Source organism: Miniopterus natalensis, chromosome 2 (assembly GCF_054644295.1).
Source record: "Miniopterus natalensis isolate mMinNat1 chromosome 2, mMinNat1.hap1, whole genome shotgun sequence".
Taxonomy (NCBI): domain Eukaryota; kingdom Metazoa; phylum Chordata; class Mammalia; order Chiroptera; family Miniopteridae; genus Miniopterus; species Miniopterus natalensis.
Genome location: NC_142082.1, coordinates 95207295 through 95225829, shown reverse-complemented (window position 1 = coordinate 95225829; position 18535 = coordinate 95207295). Strand labels below are relative to the sequence as shown.

The 18535-nt window shown below is 36.8% G+C and overlaps 1 protein-coding gene across 4 annotated transcripts in view; it reads right to left on the bottom strand.

Moving 5' to 3' along the window:
• ZDHHC20 (zDHHC palmitoyltransferase 20) overlaps positions 1-18535 on the bottom strand; it is a 73975-nt gene that overhangs the window by 10651 nt on the left and 44789 nt on the right. For 2 of the 4 annotated variants that reach the window (XR_015714048.1, XM_087814409.1), the window contains exons 8-10: positions 10907-11039; positions 5756-5818; positions 2180-2269 (exon numbers count right to left, since the gene is read on the bottom strand). Coding sequence is in view for 3 of the 4 variants with exons in the window: in XM_087814409.1 (XP_087670535.1) it covers positions 2180-2269; positions 5756-5818; positions 10907-11039 (286 nt within the window). In the remaining variant the exon portion in view is untranslated. Of the gene's footprint in view, positions 1-2179; positions 2270-5755; positions 5883-10906; positions 11040-18535 lie in introns of all 4 variants that reach the window. The other 2 variants (XM_087814407.1, XM_087814408.1) reach the window with 1 other exon arrangement.

The window sequence follows — 18535 nt, the reverse complement described above, 5'->3', positions numbered from 1 at the left end:
AAAGGAAAACATGCCCCAACCTCTCATTAAATGGCTCCCTAGACCCAAGAATCTGTACTCCAAATTGCCAATGAAAACAATTAGGCAAAAGAAAATAGCTTCGGAGGCCAGCCTGAAACATTTTGAATATATGTTAATCAATAGCCATAAAGTAGCATAAGGACAGGTGACGATCCGTATCTGTGGCCAGGACAAAAAAATTACCTGTCATATCTCAAGGTTTCTGCTTTCTACCTCTGCAGTTTAGATCTAGGGGAGAAAATGATTAAGTGATTTAGTGTAGACTTATTTTTCTAGCTAACAGATCAGGGAGGGAGGGAACTGGGGAATGATAAAGAAAAAGGAAAAGGGCACTAATATTTGTTGTGTACCTACTATGGGTTAGACACCTGTGCTAGGTGCAGATACACACATTATTTCAACCTTTGCAAAAAACTTTGGAGGTAGGTATATAGCTGGAAATTGAGGCTTAGATAGTTTAAGTGATTTGTTTAGACCCATAATAAATGCTGGAGCTCTAAGGTCTTAGCTAAGACCTCAGGTTCTAAGGCCTACATGCTTCTGACACTAATATGCAAATTTGTAAAAAATAATTTCTTCTCCCCCACAATTAATTCTATAGTAAGTTCCAAATGTTTCACTTTGACAGAAATATTTCTCTCTTTTTTTTAAAAAAATTGATTTTAGCCCAGCCAGGCATGGCTCAGAGGTTGAGCGTCAACTCAGGATCCAGGCGATCGGGGTTCGATTCCTGGTCAGGGCACCTGCCCAGGTTGCAGGCTGCAGCCAATCAATGACTCTCATCATTGATGTTTCTCTCTCTCTCTCTCCATCTCCTTTCCTCTCTCTGAAATCAATAAAGATATATTAAAAAATAAATAAAATTATTAAAAAATAAATAAATTAAAAAAAAATTGATTTTAGAGAGAGAGAAGAAGGGAAAGAGGGAGGGAGAGAGAGAAATATCGATTTGTTGTCCCACTTATTTATGCATTCATTGGTTGCATCTTGTATGTACCCAGACCAGAGATCAAACCCACAACCTTGGCTATCATGATGACGTTCTATACAACTGAGCTACCCAGCCAGGGACAGAAGTATTTCCATTTTCTTTAAAATTTAATCTAAAGTGAATTACTCTGAATGTATGAGTCAGTTTGCTTGCCATGCAAATACTGAGAAAATATCCTGTATTATGAATGAATAAGAGAAAATTTTATATTTGTATTTTTGAATTCTCAATATTATTTTCATACTACAGGTTAAAATCTGTTTATCAAAATAAAATGGTGAATAGCCTGCTGGTGTGGCTCAGTGGGTGAGTGTCAACCCATGCACCAAAAGGTCGCTGGTTTGATCCCCAGTAGGAGGTGTGCAGGAGGCAGCTGATAGATTCTTCTCTCATTGATATTTCTATCTCTTTCCTTCCTCTCTCTCTAAAAATCAACAAAAATGTATCTTAAAAAAATGAAATGGTCAATAAAATGACTAATTTCATTGGAAAAACACACACAAACTTACATAAACCAATTTAATCAAATCTCAAAAGAATGTCTTAGTTTCTAGGAAAATGCAGTGTATTTAGGGCAGCCTTGCTTCCTAGTTTGCCCAGGCATTTCCAGTTTTATGTGATTGTTCTGATTCAGCTAGTAAGAACAAGCATCTTTCTTACTTTGAAAAATATTCTGGCTTGGATGATAAAATGTATGGTTAGCCTAAGCATATTAAGAACATATGCTTATTATCTAAGCATATATATTATATAACAATATAATATATAAGTAGATATATATTATTAACCCTCAGTTAAAAAAAATTTAGCCCTGGCTGGTGTGCCTCGGTTGGAGTGTCATCCGTACACTGAAAGGTTGAGGGTTCAATTCCTGGTTAGGGCCCATATTCAGGTTGTGGGTTCACCCCTCCTGGGGTGAGTACAGGAGGCCACTCCTCTCTTTCTCCCCCCAAACCAATAAAAACATATCCTCAGGTGAGGATTAAAAAAATAATGATTTTTAAAAATATTTAAATAATTTAAATTAGAAATAGAATTTCTTTTTTGCTATGCATGTTGGCTTACTAAATTACTACTGCATTTATCTATAAGATATGTATGTATCACACATATATTTATAGTTTTTTTTATAATGAATACTGAAAAACTTAATGACAAGAAGCACACCTTCTGGCATATTCATTTTGGTTTGTAACAGAAGCTTGTTCTGGATCCATTCCCACAAGGCGAGTTGGAAAACTGCAACCATCACCCAAACTGCATAATAAAACATATCAGTAATAATTTAAATCATATTAAGTTAAATCAACATTGTCAAATTTAACTCCCATTTTTCAAACATGGTATAAGGAAATTACCATAACTTGTCATTTCAAAGAAAAGTTCCTAAGATTTCTAATTAAAAGGGTGATTAGCCTTCATGGGGGAAAAAACACCTTTTTCTTTTATAATTTACACAGATCTAAAAAGAGTAACTTCTTCTATAATACTTTATGCCAACTATACTTTAATTAAAAAAATTATCTTCCATGACTATTAAGATTATGATGCCTGTGAAGATTAGGATACCTCAAAAACAAGCATTCAAATATCTGGGTAACTGATCTGATCCTCACAATCATTTAAGACATCATACAGGCTCACACTGAAATTGAAAATGTAAGTTCCACACATATTCATTTGACAACATTAATTAAACAAATATTTATTGAATGCTTATTATATTCCAGGTACTATATTAAGTCCTAAGGACCTGGCAGTTAACAAGAGAAAAGGAAATCTCTGCCCTCAAAACGTTTATAATCTAAAAAGTATAGATATGCTTACTTTCATAGTCTAAAAACATCAAAGTTGTGTACACCAGGAACTTTCACTTCCAGCCAAGATGGATTAACTGAGAAATCTGATCTTTAGTATCAACCAGAAAACTGAACAGTATACACAATACTGTTTTCAAAACAGCACAGACCTGTGGTTTGTGAAAGAAGAGAACTGACCAAGTGAGTTCTAGCCTTTGCCAGGACAGGAGGGGACAAAGAGCAAGGTGGTCTCACTGAACGGAGGTGACAGATATAGGAATTTCTAGAAGTTAAGGCAGCTTGAATCTATCAGAGAGAACTGAGGAAGAGGGAGATATACAGAAGCTGAAGCACGAGAAGCTGGAACAACAAATTCAACATTCTTTAAAGGGGTACAAAATTTAAACACTCAGAATTCAAAATGTGCACCATCCAATAAAAAATTACTAGTGCATGCCCTAGCTGGTTTTGCTCAGTGGTTAGAGCGTCGGCCCATGTACTGAAGGGTCTTGGGTTCAGTTTTGGTCAAGGGCATGTACCTCAGTTGTAGGCTCAATCCCTGGCCCTGGTCAGAGAAGGTGTGGGAGGCAACAAATTGATGTGCCTCTCTCACATCGATGTTTCTCTCTCCCCTCCCCCTTCTACTCTCTCAAAAGCAATGTAAAAAACATCCAAGTAGCAGGAAAATGTGACACACGATTGACAAAAAAAGTCAACAGGAAAGAATTAGAAACAAGGACTCTAAATTAGTGATTATATGCCCAGCAGGCGTGGCTCACTCGTTGAGCATAGACCTATGATCCAGGAGATAGAGGTTCAATTCCACGTCAGGGCATGTGCTCAGGTTTCAGGCTCAATTCCCAGTAGGGGGGCGTGCAGGAGGCAGCCGACCAATGACTATCTTATCATTGATGTTTCTATCTCTCTCTCTCCCTTCCTCTCTCTGAAATCAATAAAGATATATTTAAAAAAAATAGTGATTATAAATGTCTCCGAATTAACTTGAAAAAGTAGATACAATGAAAAGAGAAATGTAAAATATAAAAAGACCCAAATTGAAATTCTAGAGCTGAAAAATATAATATCTGAAATGAAAAATTAACTAGATTAGCTTAACAGTTGAGTAGACATTACAGAAGAAAAGATCATGAGCTTATAAACACAGCAATAGGAACTATCCAAACTAAAGCAAAGAAAAAAGATGGGAGAGGGAAACAGAGGGAGGGACAGAATAGCAATGACCTGTGAGTCAAAATCAAACAATTTAACCTATGTATATTTATCACTACCAGTATCTGAAAAGGTAGTGGGGGGAGAGCATGGAAGAGGAGGGCTAAGCAGCAAAAAAAACTGAAGACATATGATGAAAATTATTTAAATCTGATGAATACTGTAAAGTCAGATGTAAGAAGCCTAATGAATTCTAGAGAGGATAAACACAAAGAAAACCATCCCAAGGAACATTATCATCAAACTACCTAAAACCAGTGAGAAAGAGAAAATCTTCAAAGTAGCCAGAGGAAAATTTACAAACAGTGCAATAAAGAGGAGTGGGACTCATTTTTTTGTCACAAGCCAGAAGATAATGAAACTACATTTTTAACTTTTTTTTTTTTTTTTTGAGAGATAGGGAGAGAGAGAAACATCAATCTGTTGTTCCACTTATTTATGCATTCATTGGTTGATTCTTGTATGTGCCCTGACTGGGGTCAAGCCTGCAACCTTGGTTTATTGGGACAATGCTATACCCAACTGAGCTACTACCAGGCCAGGGCCATGGAACCACATTTTTAAAGAAAGAAAAAAATATACCTTAATATTGAAATCTCTGTATACAGAAAATAACCTTATAAAAAAAAGTCTGTGTTCCAACCAGAGTGGAAAAACCTTGCAATACAAAAGACAAAAGATAAAGTACACAGAAGAGAATGGCTCTTGAAGACATAGCAATAGGATCTATCCAATGACACAAAAAAACACTGAACAAAAAAATGGACAGTGCATCAATAAGCTGTGGTTAGAACTTCTTTGAGTGGATACATGTAATTGGAGTCCCTCCAATAATGAGGAGAGGGGGATGAAAGAAGAAATAGTTGAAGAAAAAAATAGCTGAAATATTTTCCAAATCTGATGAAAGTTATAAACTCACAGATCCAGGAAGCTCAATCAATCCTAAGCACTAGAACACAAAGAAAACTATATCAGGGAGCATCAAAATCAAATTTCATGAAACTAGTTACAAATAGAAAATCTTAAAAGCAGCTGGAGAAAAAAGACACATTGCATATACAGTAAAAAAGAGAACAGTGACTGCAAACTTCTCAGAAAAACCGCAAGCCAGAAGACAGTGAAGCAACATGTAAAATTCTACACCAAGAAAAAATGTCTTCCAAAAATGAAGGCAAAATAAGTCATTTTCACACAAAAATAGGCAATACAGTTAAGGGAAAAAAATCCCCACAACACTCACAAATATGTCACTTGAATATCAAATATTTTGTCGTCTATAATGACTTTTACATATGGATAGCCTACGATGGCTGTGAATTTCGAAGCATATATTCTCATTTACATTTGAGTAAAAATACATTATGTGTCGAGTCTTCTTTGATTTATGATAAAATAGAATATATAATCTGTGATGGTATTTTTGGAGATATGGCTAATGAGTATAAATTCTTACGATTCTCTACTTCAACTTATTTTCATTTTGAAGAAAAAAGAGTGACCCTTATTTTTTATGAATCATCTTTTTCAACTTTTCATTCAAATCTATGTCCAAACTCTCCTTTACCTTCTCTAATAAAAAAAGAAAAACATTTTATGTAATCAAGTTATTATGGGTTTTCATTCTTAAAGCTAAGAATGTCATTATATATTATAGTCTCTTAAGACATCTAACTATAATTTTCATAATTTCTGAGATCTGCATTTTATAAATTACCTTGAAAATATGGGAAGTAGCCAGTATTTCTTTTCATCACCAAAGACTTGTCTCCAGTTCTTACTGTATCCAAGAGAAAAACCATTTCCATCAGGTCCATATGAAAATGTGGGTGCACGAAATGATTCTGTTATAGGTATACATAAAAAAATTAGTTAATCTATTTAAAATTACAGTAGGAATGAAAGTACCAATTTTCTTGTTTTATATATATTTTTTAAGGTTTTTTTTAAAAACAACTGATTTCAGCCCAGCCGGGCGTGGCTCAGCAGTTGAGCGTCGACCTGGGATCCAGGAGATCGGCGTTCGATTCCTGGTCAGGGCACATGCCCGGTTGTGGGCTTGATCAATGACTCTCTCATCATTGATGTTTCTATCTCTCTCTCTGTCTCTTTTCCTTTCTCTGGAATCAATAAAGATATATTTAAAAAAACAAAAAACAAAAAACAACTGATTTCAGAGAGAGGTAAGGGGAGGGAGAGAGAGATAGAAACATCAATGATGAGAGAGAATCATTGAATCACTGATCAGCTGCCTCCTGCATGCCCCCTACGAGGGATCAAGTCCGCAACCCTGGCATGTGCCCTGACTAGGGATCGAACCATGACCTCTTGCTTCATGGGTCAAAGCTCAACCACACAGCAACACTGGCTGGGTTTGTTTTATATCTTTGATATCAAAAACTTTAAATATAGCCTTGGCTGGTGTGGCTTGGTTGGAGTATCGACCCGTACACTAAAAGGTGGCAGGTTCGATTCCTGGTTGGGGCGTGTGTGGGAGGCAACCAATTGATGTTTCTCTCTCTCATCAATGTTTCTCTCTCTCTTTCTCTCCCTTTCTCTCTATAAATCAATAAAATTTAAGAAAGAAAAAAATTATTAAAGAAAATCTTAATAAAAAAGCTATAAATATAATTTAAAATAAATAATATATTTGTAACAGTTAATTAACAAACAACAAATGCTGGCAAGGATGTGGAGAAAATGGAACCCTAGTACACTGCTGGTGGGAATGCAGACTGGTGCAGCCACTGTGGAAAACAGTATGGAGGTTCCTCAAAAAATTAAATATGGACCTGCCATTTGACCCAGTGATCCTACTGCTAGGAATATATCCTAAGAAACCCAAAACACCAATCAGAAAGAACTTATGCACCCCTATGTTCATTGCAGTGCCATTTACAATAGCTAAGATCTGGAAACGGCCCAAGTGCTCATCAGTAGATGAGTGGATAAAAAAGCTGTGGTATATTTACATCATGGAATACTATGCAGCTGTGAAAAAGAAGGATCTCTTACGCTTTGGGAGAGCATGAAGGGACCTGGAGAGTATTATGCTAAGTGAAATAAGCCAGTCAGAGAGAGATAAGTACCATATGATCTCACTCATATGGAGAATATACTGAACAAAATAGATCCAGAGACAGAAGCATGGAACAGACTGACGGATCTCAGAGGGAAGGTAGGGGTGGGTGGATGGGTGGGGAGAGATTAATCAAAGAACTTGCATGCATGTATGCGTAACCCATGGACACGAACAATAGTGTGGGGAAGGCCTGTGGGGGGGCAGATGTGGGATGGAGGGCATCAATGGGGGGGAAAAGAGGACATATGTAATACTTTCAACAATAAAGATAAATTTTTTTAAAAAAGATAAATTTCTGAAATGTATTTCAGAAAAAAATACCTCGGAATATTTCACCACCCTTATAAAAATGTGAAAATAATGATCTAATATTACTGAAAACCTACTAAAGTGTGTTTAATATATCTTACTTTTCTTTTCTATTTATTTATTTATTTAATAAGAGTTTATTTAAACCAAACTGGTGGCATGCTGGGAAGCAAGATCTCAAAATGATCCTCTTTTTAAATATTCTTACTCTTGCAACTTTACTCATTCATTATTTACACACTTCCTACTATGTGCTTGATGGCACACTACCAGGTGTTTGGGGCCCAAAGATAAATTAGATGAAATTCTTACCAAAGAACCCAAAGTCTAACAAAATTCCAATGTGATAGAGATATGTGTGTACTGAGGGTGTGGTAGAGGAAGGTGAAATATGGAGGAGGTGATACTTGAGAATGATCTTAAACAAGGAATAACAGGTGAGGAAGCAGATGGTGATTAAAGAACATTTTTTAAAAAAATATGTTTTTATTGATTTTAGAGAGAGAGGAAGGGGGAGGGAGAGAGAAACATCGATCAGCTGCCTAACCTGCCTATGTGCTGTGACCTGCGACTTCATGGTGCATGGGATGATAATCGATGAACTGAGCCACACCGGCCAGGGATATAGACCATTCTTTTAAGCTTGGGTGTAAAGTGATATAGAGGGAGGGTTAGAGAAAGATTTAAGTTTCACCAAATAAATGTATTTTTTTAAATTTAAAAATAGACTGCATTTCAGCATGTTTTATAAGCTAAAGATAAGAAGCTAGGGAGAGCTTGATTGGGAAACATTGGTAATATAGAAAAGTAATGTAAAAATTGATTGAAGAAAATTCTAGAAGAAATGGGAGTGCTTCTAGAAGAGTGCAAAAGATTAGCCTTAGATTACTAAAAAAGACCTATCTTATCCTCGGAAGTTAGAGGAAGGGTAACAGTGATGGATTTGAAAGTAAAAATGTTTGTGTGAGGTTATAAAGGTAGGGAGATAACAATTTACTTGTGACAACTTCTAATTCTTCTATGAAGGGCTCACAAATTGGGTAAGAAAATTAGGGAGAATGGTGAAAATCTGTAATAACTATTGTAGGTAATATCAGGTGACAACCTGATCAGAAACACTACATTACTCCCAAATAGAGGTGAGGGCCCAAGTGAGGGCTGAAACTTTAAGTCTGTAGTTTAACAATTTCTATGAGAGTGAGACTGCCTTCACTGGCTTCCTACAACCGGATTCACATGTACATAAAATGGACAGCTAGAGTAACCCAAGTCATGGATTAGCAAATGCATTATGGGAGAAAGCCTAGAGGCAGGTATAAAGTGAAGGTGCAGTCAAGAATTGTTAAAGTCACTTACTGCAGGCTCTAGAATGGAAAAGAGTGGGAAATGAAACCAGAAGGGAGAGAAACACTTGGAAGAGAAGTGCTGGAAAACAGAGGACTCAGTAATCTAAAAAAGGAATTAGAGTACAGAAAAGGGAGAGCTTAAAGGACAAAGAGTGTGGTTAGAAAATGGAAATTTAAGTTGAATATTTCAGGGGCTCTTCAGTTCCAAGCAATGAAAAGGTTCAGTGTTTAGTATGGAAATGATTGGCACCAGAATCAAAGGGACTAGCCTGCCTGTTTGGGATGATAGTAGACTACAGAAATTCTTAATGTGGGGAAATTATCTCAAGGTATGTAGGTGACAGTTATGAAGAAGGGTAGAGGTAATATCCCAAAGGACAGAATAAGATACCTTCAAAGGACAGAAAGACAACAATCTGGAAGAAGCAATGGAGAACCAGCCAACGCCCAGGGATGTGGAGGGTGAGGCTGTAAGGGAGTGCTGCGCTAGGGTAATGTTTTTACAAAGTGCAGATTAAAATACCTTAATAGTGTGTAAAATTCATTCAGTGGTTATAACCATGGAATTATTTAAGGAACTAAAACAGAAAATATTAGCGTACACTGCACATAGTAGAGCTAAGTAATATTTTGTAAAACTTTTATTTTATTTACATAAATTTATAAATATGTGTGCACACACTAGGTTATAGAAAATGATGCATTTCTTACTGTAGTCACTGGCCAAAAAAAGTTTGGAAAAGATTGTTTAAAGGGAACAATAAGTTTCCCAGGAAGCACTGGCCTCTCAAATACCCACATAGGTTGGGTGGGAAATTAATGACCTGAGCTGGGTGGGGACTGTGGCAAATGGTGTTCTTACCCCATTTAAAGCAGTCAACTACTACTTAGCTCTGACTAAATGATGCTGGGTGGAAAAAAGGGCCCACAAAATAGACTTACCAGTTTTGAAAAGAAATCTATTTTTCTATGTAAAATCTCTAAGTTTTTAGCTGTTGTGTAAGATCTTAAGCGGTAGATTTTGCAGGTAGGCTGCACTTTGTCATCTCTGATTAAAGGTAAGAAAATGGCAAGAAATTCTATGAAGAGGAATAACAAATTAATGAATGGATACAAGGAAGTTTATTTATACAGAAAAGGGATGAAGGCACAACAGAACTGGAGAGCTCAACAGTGAAGAGTGAGCTGAGATAGGAATGACACAGAAATCCTTTACTCTGGAAGCCCGTCATTCCTTACAGGACTCAGTTGGACACAAATTGAAAATGACCCAAAAATGAAAGTATCTGAAAGTCTCCCTAGAATGTCTTCATCCTTCTCTATTAAAATCTGTCCCCTTGTAATTTACCTGGCAGACACATGGCTTTACATGACAAGGGAGGCTTGGTAGCTTTCTTATGAAACACTGCAACAAATCCCTATTTTGTATCTTAGAACATTAGCTGATAATTAAATATATCAATTATAGCACAGTGGTGCTGCTTACATGCCAATAGCTCAGTTTGCACAATGCCACATCACCTTGTTTTTCAAATGTTTGTCCAATTATTTGACTACCTTACTGAATTCTTCCCCTATATTTCACTTTAAAAAATGAGCAATGCTGATATTAGTGATATAAGTTCCATTGTCAACTGACACAAAGATAGAAATGATTCACCACGTCAAAAACACTATTCCTTAGCCTCAATCATGAAACATTGTGGGAAAAAGAACTTATATTTTAGCTAAACAATAAGCTGTAATTAAGGATTTAAAAAATTTTTTTAGCAATCTGAGAATGAACCGCCTTATTAACATGTAAATCTACTATTCATCTTTCATAAATTAATTTTTGAAGACACTGTAAATGCAGGAAAGAGCCTTTATTAACATTTATAACATGGTTTGTTCTCTACTTTTATATACAATGCACTACTGAAAAAAAATACAAAAGTCAATCTTGCTTCTTCAACCTTCTTTAAAATAATGAACCTTTACATTTACATATACCCATTGTTCCTGTCCAGTCACGGTAAATTTTCACATACAATTATTTTATGCTTCTTTATCATCTATTGGCCTCATCTAGATTTCATATTCATTTGTGGTCATTTTCCTAAATAATTATGATTTATTTTGACTTACTTACCTATTGTTGTTCTATTTTTTCCAACTAGCCAGCAGTGATAGCCGAAAAGTGACAGGACGCTGATGAAGAACATTGTAGACACAAAGAAAAGAAAAAGTACATGGAATTTGGCACGAGTATCTGTAAGTTCATTCTGAGGAAAGAAAAAAGAAGTGTTAATTTTGAAGATAGTCAACCTCCAGAATGTACTCTTATTACTTGGTTTTCCTAAAGATGGTTGAATCCACTAAAAATTTGTCAGATATGAAGAGTAATAAAATAAATTAGATAATATGTCCCCAAAAAACATTTTTAAAAGTAGAAAATTGGTATTATCAAAGGAGCTTACTTATATAAATCAGAGCCATTTAAAAAATTGCTTTTAAACATTAAAAAATTTTAGCAATACTTTCAGTAATAAATAAAAAGATGGGCTCTCTATCCAACATTTTCTTTTTTTTCTCCTTTGTTGTTCTTTATTACTTTTAAAAAAAATTTTATTATTATTATTTTTTAATGTATCTTTATTGATTACAGGGAGAGGAAAGGAGTGGGAGGGAGAGAGACAGAAACATCAATGATGAGAGTCATTGATTGAGCCCGCAACCGGGCATGTGCCCTGACTGGGCATCAAACCCTGATCGCCTGGATCCTAGGTCTACGCTCAACCGCTGAGCCGAGCCAAGCCCAGCCGGGCTTTTTTTAATTTTTATTTTTGTTTAAAGTATTACAGATGTCCCTTTTTCTCCCCAATGACCTGTTCCCCCCGTTCCTTCCCCCTCCCCAGTCACTCTCCCCCCCATTGTCTATGTCCTTGGGTTGTGCATATATGCATATAAATTCTTTGGTTACTCTCTCCCCCTCCACCCACCCACCCCCCTCCATCCCTCTGACATTTCATCAGTCTCAACTATGCGTCTATCTATCCAATATTTTTCTTTTGTACTTTCTGAATATGTGCAAACCTTCCCCCAGAACATCCAGGATATAGGAGGGTTTCCCCATCAATGCTAAAAATACCTGCTTATTTTAATTATTAACCAGAAATTAATTGTGATAGATTTTTGTACTTTTCCAATCTCTATTCTTGGAACACTACTACAAATATGCCCATCCTCTCAGCTGCTTTGACTCCTACCTTTTTAATCCTTGCTCCATTCCTACAGAGCCTTTTTTGGTAATTAGCAATTTTGGTAAATGAATTTAACACAAGGTATGAGTGAATGAAAACAGTTTCTCAGTTACCCATTCTTATGGCTTTGTTCATTTTAACAGAAGCAAAGTCTTAACCTAGAAGAAATTAATATCTATTGATAGGAGGAAGCTTTTAATTCGTGTTAGCTCTTAAAATGAATCCGCATAGGAAAATCACGGAAGCTACTAGAACACAAGGTGGTCTTGCTTGATTTATACTTTTTACTTTTAAATATGTTTTTATTGATTTCAGAGAGAGGAGGGGAGAGGGAGAGATAGAAACATCAATGATGAGAGTCATTGATTGGCTGTCTCCTGCACACCCACGATGGGAGATCGGGCCAGCAGCCTGGGCATGCACCCTGACTGGGAATTGAACCTCGATCTCCTGGATCCTAGGTCAATGCTCAACCGCTGAGCCACACCAGCTGGTGGTCCTGCTTGATTTAAACACTGCTTACAGGCTAAAAGAAAGGTTTTTAGCATTACATAATTCTGTTATTTATCTTCTTCTCTTCTCTCCCACAGTAACCACAATACCTTTTATTTTATTTTTATTGATTTTTTTTTAGATAGAGGAAGGAAGAGCGAGAGAGAGAAACACTGACCAGTTGCCTCCTGCACATGCCCCAACCGGGGATAGAACCTGCAACCTGAGTATGTACCCGACTGGGAATCGAACCCGCCACCTCTTAGTGTATAGGAAGACACTCCAACCAACTGAGCCACACTGGCCAGAGCAACAACAATATCTCTTACCTACATCAAGTGGCCCTGGTCAGTTAGCTCAGTTGGTTCGAGCATCTTCCCAATAATCCAAGGTTGCGGGTTTCATCCCCAGTCAGGGCACATACAAGCAACCAATGAATGCATAAATAAATGGAACAACAAATTGATGTCTCTCTCTCTCTCTCTCCCTTCCTCTCTAAAATCAATAAATAAAAAATTTTAAAAATACATCAAGTGATTCTCTTATCCTATTCTCCCCATTTTGTGAAGCAAATGAGTATTACATATATATGTATATGTATTCATTACAAACGTCATAAAAGAGTTGACAAGAATGTCATGGTAGTAATGTATTTTACCTTTGAACAACTCTCTGTAGACTTCCTGTGGCAAAGCTTGTATGAATAGAGACAATACATTAAGAAACCAATTTTTATACAAAATGTTCCTGAATACTAATCTTATAAATTTTTGTTTTGAAGGAACACTAAGATGTTGCTCTCTAAAAGTCATCAACATCTTCTCAAAGAACACAAAATAGACAAGAACATTTAGCTCTTCAAGCATATTTCAGGTACACTTTAAATACACACTTTCCCACTCAGTTTTTAAGAGTTGTATCTAGGATAGAATAAAATTAAATTTTTTTTAGCAAACACCTTTTTAAAAAAACTTCTGATTAGCAATTTCTAAATCCAGATCTGACAACTTATCACCTTCATTGCTATTGCAATAGCCTTTTATTTTTTTCTAATCCTCACTGGAGAATATTTTTTCCATTGCTTTTCAGAGAGAATGGAAGGGGAAGAGAGAGAGAGAGAGAGAGAGAGAAACACTGATGTGAGACACATCAACTGGTTGCCTCCCCCCCCCCAATGGGGCCAGGGATTGAGCCTGCAACCCAGGTACGTGCCCTTGGCTGGAATCGAACCCAGGACCCTTCAGTACTTGGGGTGACGCTCTAACCACTGAGCCTAGGGCACAATAGCCTTTTAAGAGGTTGTTCCTTGCCTTCTGGTCTAGTGTCAGCACAGCAATCAGTGATCCTTTAAAAGTCAAATCACATCACTGCTCTTTTCCCATTTTCCTGAGTAGAAGCCATGGTCCTTACAACACTTTCCAAGGCTATTTTTTGGGTCCATATCCAGGACTTCCCTTAGTCTCACTCTTGCTCATCCCCTCCAGCTACACTAGCCTCCTTTTTGCTGCTCAAACATGACAGGGATGGTCCTAATTTTGGATCTTTCCCTCTGAATGAAATATTCTCTCAGATATCCCCCAAACTCCCCTCAAGTCTTTGCTCAACTTTACCTTCTTTTAAAATAAATAAATATATATATATTTATATATATATATATAAATTTATATATGTATAAATGTTAAAGAGAGAGGGAAACATTGATGTAAGAGAGAAACATTGATTGGCTGCCTCCCACACGCCCCCTACTAGGGATGGAGCCCGGAACCTGGGCATGTGCCCTGACCAGGAATCAAACTGGCGACCTTTTGGTGCATGGAACTACGCTCAACCAACTGAGCCATACCGGCCAGGACCCAAATATTAGCTTCTTACTTAGGTCTATCCTGATCACTCTTTTCCTTTCCTTAGTTGAGATATTACTGACATATAACATTAGTATCAGGTGCACAACATAAAAATTTGATATTTGTATATATTGTGAAATGATTGCCACTTAAGTTAACATCCAGCACCTCACATGGTTATAGTTTTTTCTTGTGACAAGAACTTTTAAGATCTACTCTTAGCAACTGTCAAATATCCTTATTAATTGTAGTCACCATGGTGTATATTACATCTCCAGGATTTATTTATTTTGACTATCTTCATCCATTCTCTACCCCCCTATTTCTGACAACCACCAATCTCTGTATCTATAAAGTGGTTTTGTTATGTTTACATATAAGTGAGATCATACAGTATTTGTCTTTGTCTTTGACTTATTTCACTTTAAAAAATCCCTTCAAGTTCCATCCCTGTTGTCGCAAATGGCAGGGTTTCCTTCTTCTTTTATGGCTGAATAATATCCCACTGTACATAGATATCACATCTTCTTTATCCATTCATCTATTGTTGGACACTTAGGTTGTTTCCATGACCTGGCTATTGTAAATAATGCTGCTATGAACATGGAGGTACAGATATGTCTCTGAGATATTTGTTCTCTTTGACTATATTTCCAGAAGTGGAACTGGTAGGTCATATGGTAGTTCTTTTTTTCTTTTTTAATTGAATTCATTGGGGTGACATTGGTTAATAAAATTATTTAAGTTTCAGGTGCACAATTCTACATCATCTATATACTGTATTGTGTTCACCACCCCAAGTCAAGTCTCCTTCCATCACCATTACCCCCCCTTCTACCCTCTTCTACGTCCCCCACTCCTCCCTCCCCCTGGCAATTTTAGGATTGTTTATTTCTGTGGAAAATGCCATTGGAATTTTGATAGGGACTGAACTGAATCTGTAGATTATTTCTGGTAGTTTGAACATTTTAACTATTAATTCTTCCTATCCATAGTACAGACTATCTTTCCATTTATTTGTGTCTTCCTCAAATGCTGTCATCAATGTCATAGTTTTCAGTATAACAGGTCTTTTACCTCCTTGGTTAAATTTATTCCTATGTATTTTATTCTTTGTGATGCAATTGTAAATGGGATTTTCTTAAGTTCTGATAATTTATTAGTGTAGAGAAATGCAACTGATTTTTCTGTATTGATTTTTGTATCCTAAAACTTTACTAAATTTATTAATTCTAAGTTTTTTGGTAGTCTTTAGGGTTTTCTATATATAATATCATGTCATCTGCAAATAGAGACAGTTTTACTTCTTCCTTCCCAATATCAATGTCTTTCTTTATCTTGCCTAATAACTCTGGCTAGGAATTCCAATATTATGTTGAATAAAAGAAGGAGCATCCTTGTCTTGTTCATGATCTTAGAGGAAAAGCTCTGCTCTTCACAGTTGAGTATGATGTTAGCTGTGCACTTGACATACATGGCCTTTATTAAGGTGTGCTATGTTCCCTCTACACCCACTTTGTTGAGAGTTTTGTATACAGATGTTGTTTTATCAAATGCTTTTTCTGCATCTACTGAGATGAACATATATATGATTTTTATCCTTTTTTTTTTTTTTAATGTCTTTATTGATTTCAGAGAGAGGAAAGGAGAGGGAGAGAGAGAGAGAGAAACACCAATGATGAGACAGTCATTGATGGGCTACCTCCTGCACGCCCCGACTGGGGATCGAGCCCACAACCCAGGCATGTGCCCTGACCAGGAATCGAACCCTGATCGCTTGGATCCTAGATCAACGCTCAACTGCTGAGCCACACCCGGCCGGGCTATCCTTCATTTTCTTAACGTGGTGTATCACACTGATCAATTTGTAGATGGTGAAGCATCCCTGCATCCCTGGAATAAATCCCACTTGATCACGGTACATTGCTGAATTCAGTTTGCTAATATTCCATTGAGGATTTTTGTATCTACATTCACCAACGATTTTTGTATGTAATTTTCTTTTCTTGAGTGACCTTGTCTGATTTCTGTGTCAGGGTATTGCTGGCCTCATAAAGTGAGTTTGGAACTGTTTCCTCTTCTTCCATTTATTGGAAGAGTTTGAGAAGGACTGGCACTAGTTCTTCTTTAAATGTTTGGTAAAATTTATCAGTGAAGCCATCTAGTCCTGGGCTTTTGTTGGGAATCTTTTGATGACAGATTCAATCTCCTTACTAGTCATTAGTGGAAGGTTGTTATGTTTTTAAGAATTTATCTATTTCCTCTACATTGTCTAATTTTTGGCATATAATTGTTCTATAATAGTTTCTTATAGTCCTCTGTATTTCTGTGCTACCAGTTGTAATGTCTTCTCTTTCATTTTTTATTTTGAGTCCTCTCTCTTTCATTCTTGGTGAGTCTAGGTAAAGGTTTGTCTATTTTGTTTCTCTTTACAAAAAAACAGCTCTCAGTTTCACTGATCTTTTCTATTTTCTTTTTAAGTGTATTTTATTCCTCTCTGATTTTTGTTATTTCCTTCCACCTGCTGACTTTGGGTTTCATTTCTTTTACTTTTTCTAGTTCTTTGAGGTCTGAAGTTGGGCTGTTTAAGTTTTTTGTTGTTTTTTTTTTAAATCTATCTTTTCAGAGAGAGGAAAGGGGAGGGAGAGAGAGATAGAAACATCAATGATGAGAGAGTCATTGATCGAGCCCTCAACCCGGGCATGTGCCCCGACTGGGAATTGAACCCCGATCGCCTGGATCCCAGGTCGACACTCAACCACTGAGCCACGCCCGGCTGGGCCTTTCTTATTTCTTAATGTAGGCATATATCACTATTAACTGCTTTTCTGCATTCCATAAGTTTTGGTGTGTTGTACTTCCATTTTCATCTGTCCCAAGACATTTTTTTTTTTTTTTAATATATCTTTATTGATCTCAGAGAGAGGAAAGGAGGGGGGGGAGAGAGAGAGAGAGAGATATCAATGATGAGAGAGTCATTGATCCAGCCCGCAACTGGGGCATGTGCCCTGACCGGGAATCGAACCCAGATCGCCTGGATCCTAGGTCGATGCTCAACTGCTGAGCCACGCCCGGCCGGGCCCAAGATATTTTTTGATATGTTCTTTGACCCACTGGTTGTTTAGTACCATGTCTGTTAAATACACATGGACTAGTGTATCATTTGAGGCCGATGTTTCTATATTGATTTTTGTTTGGATGATCTATCCACGGATGAAAGTGGGGTATTAAAGTCCCCTACTATGACTATATTGCTATCTATATCTCCTTTTAAGTCTGTTAATATTTGCTTTATATATTTAGGTGCTCCTGTGTTGGGTGCATAAATGTTCTTCAGATATCCACTAACTTCAAGTCTTTCTTCAAAACTTCTTACTGAGGTCTACCTGATCACTCTCTTTAAGCAGCAAACTGCAGCTATTCTACTCATTCTCACACACTCGCCAAATCCCTTACCCTAGTTTTATTTATTTCTTTATTTTTAAATATATCTTTATTGATTTCAGAGAGAGAGAGGGGGAGAGAGAGAGAGAAACATCAGTGATGAGAGATTTGTCATTGATCGGCTGCCTCCCACACGCCCCCGACTGGGGATTGAGCCTGCAACTGGGGCATGTGCCCTGGCTGGGAATCAAACTACAATTTCCTGGATTCTAGGTTGATGTTTAACCACTGAGCAACTCCTAGGCAGGCCCCTAGTTTTCCCCCCGCCCCACAGCATTTACTTTCTAATATATAATATAATTTACTTATTTATTAAGTTTATTATTTGACTCCAAAGACATGACTCTTTGTTTTGTTCACTGATATATCCTAAGTGCCTAGCACATTATGGGTGCTAAGTAAATATTTGTTGAATAAATGAAGAAAAGGGTAGTTTTAAGTTTGCTAGTCTTTCCTTAACATGATTAATCTAAAAAAGTTAATATTTATTGTTTAATTAATAAATCATTACATGTAAACAGTGAAGTTTCTGATAAAGAAATGTGAAATTCTGTAATTTGGACTCATTCATCTGGCACCGAATCCTCTTCCTTTAAATAGGGCCACTGAGTGTGGTTAACGAGGTTGTAAACTGAACAAAGATACCAAGGCAGGGAAACAATAGAGGCCAAAATTCATTAGGCTAAGACCACACAGAAATGGGGTGCTCTTTTCTAACATGCATAAAGGCAATGTCAG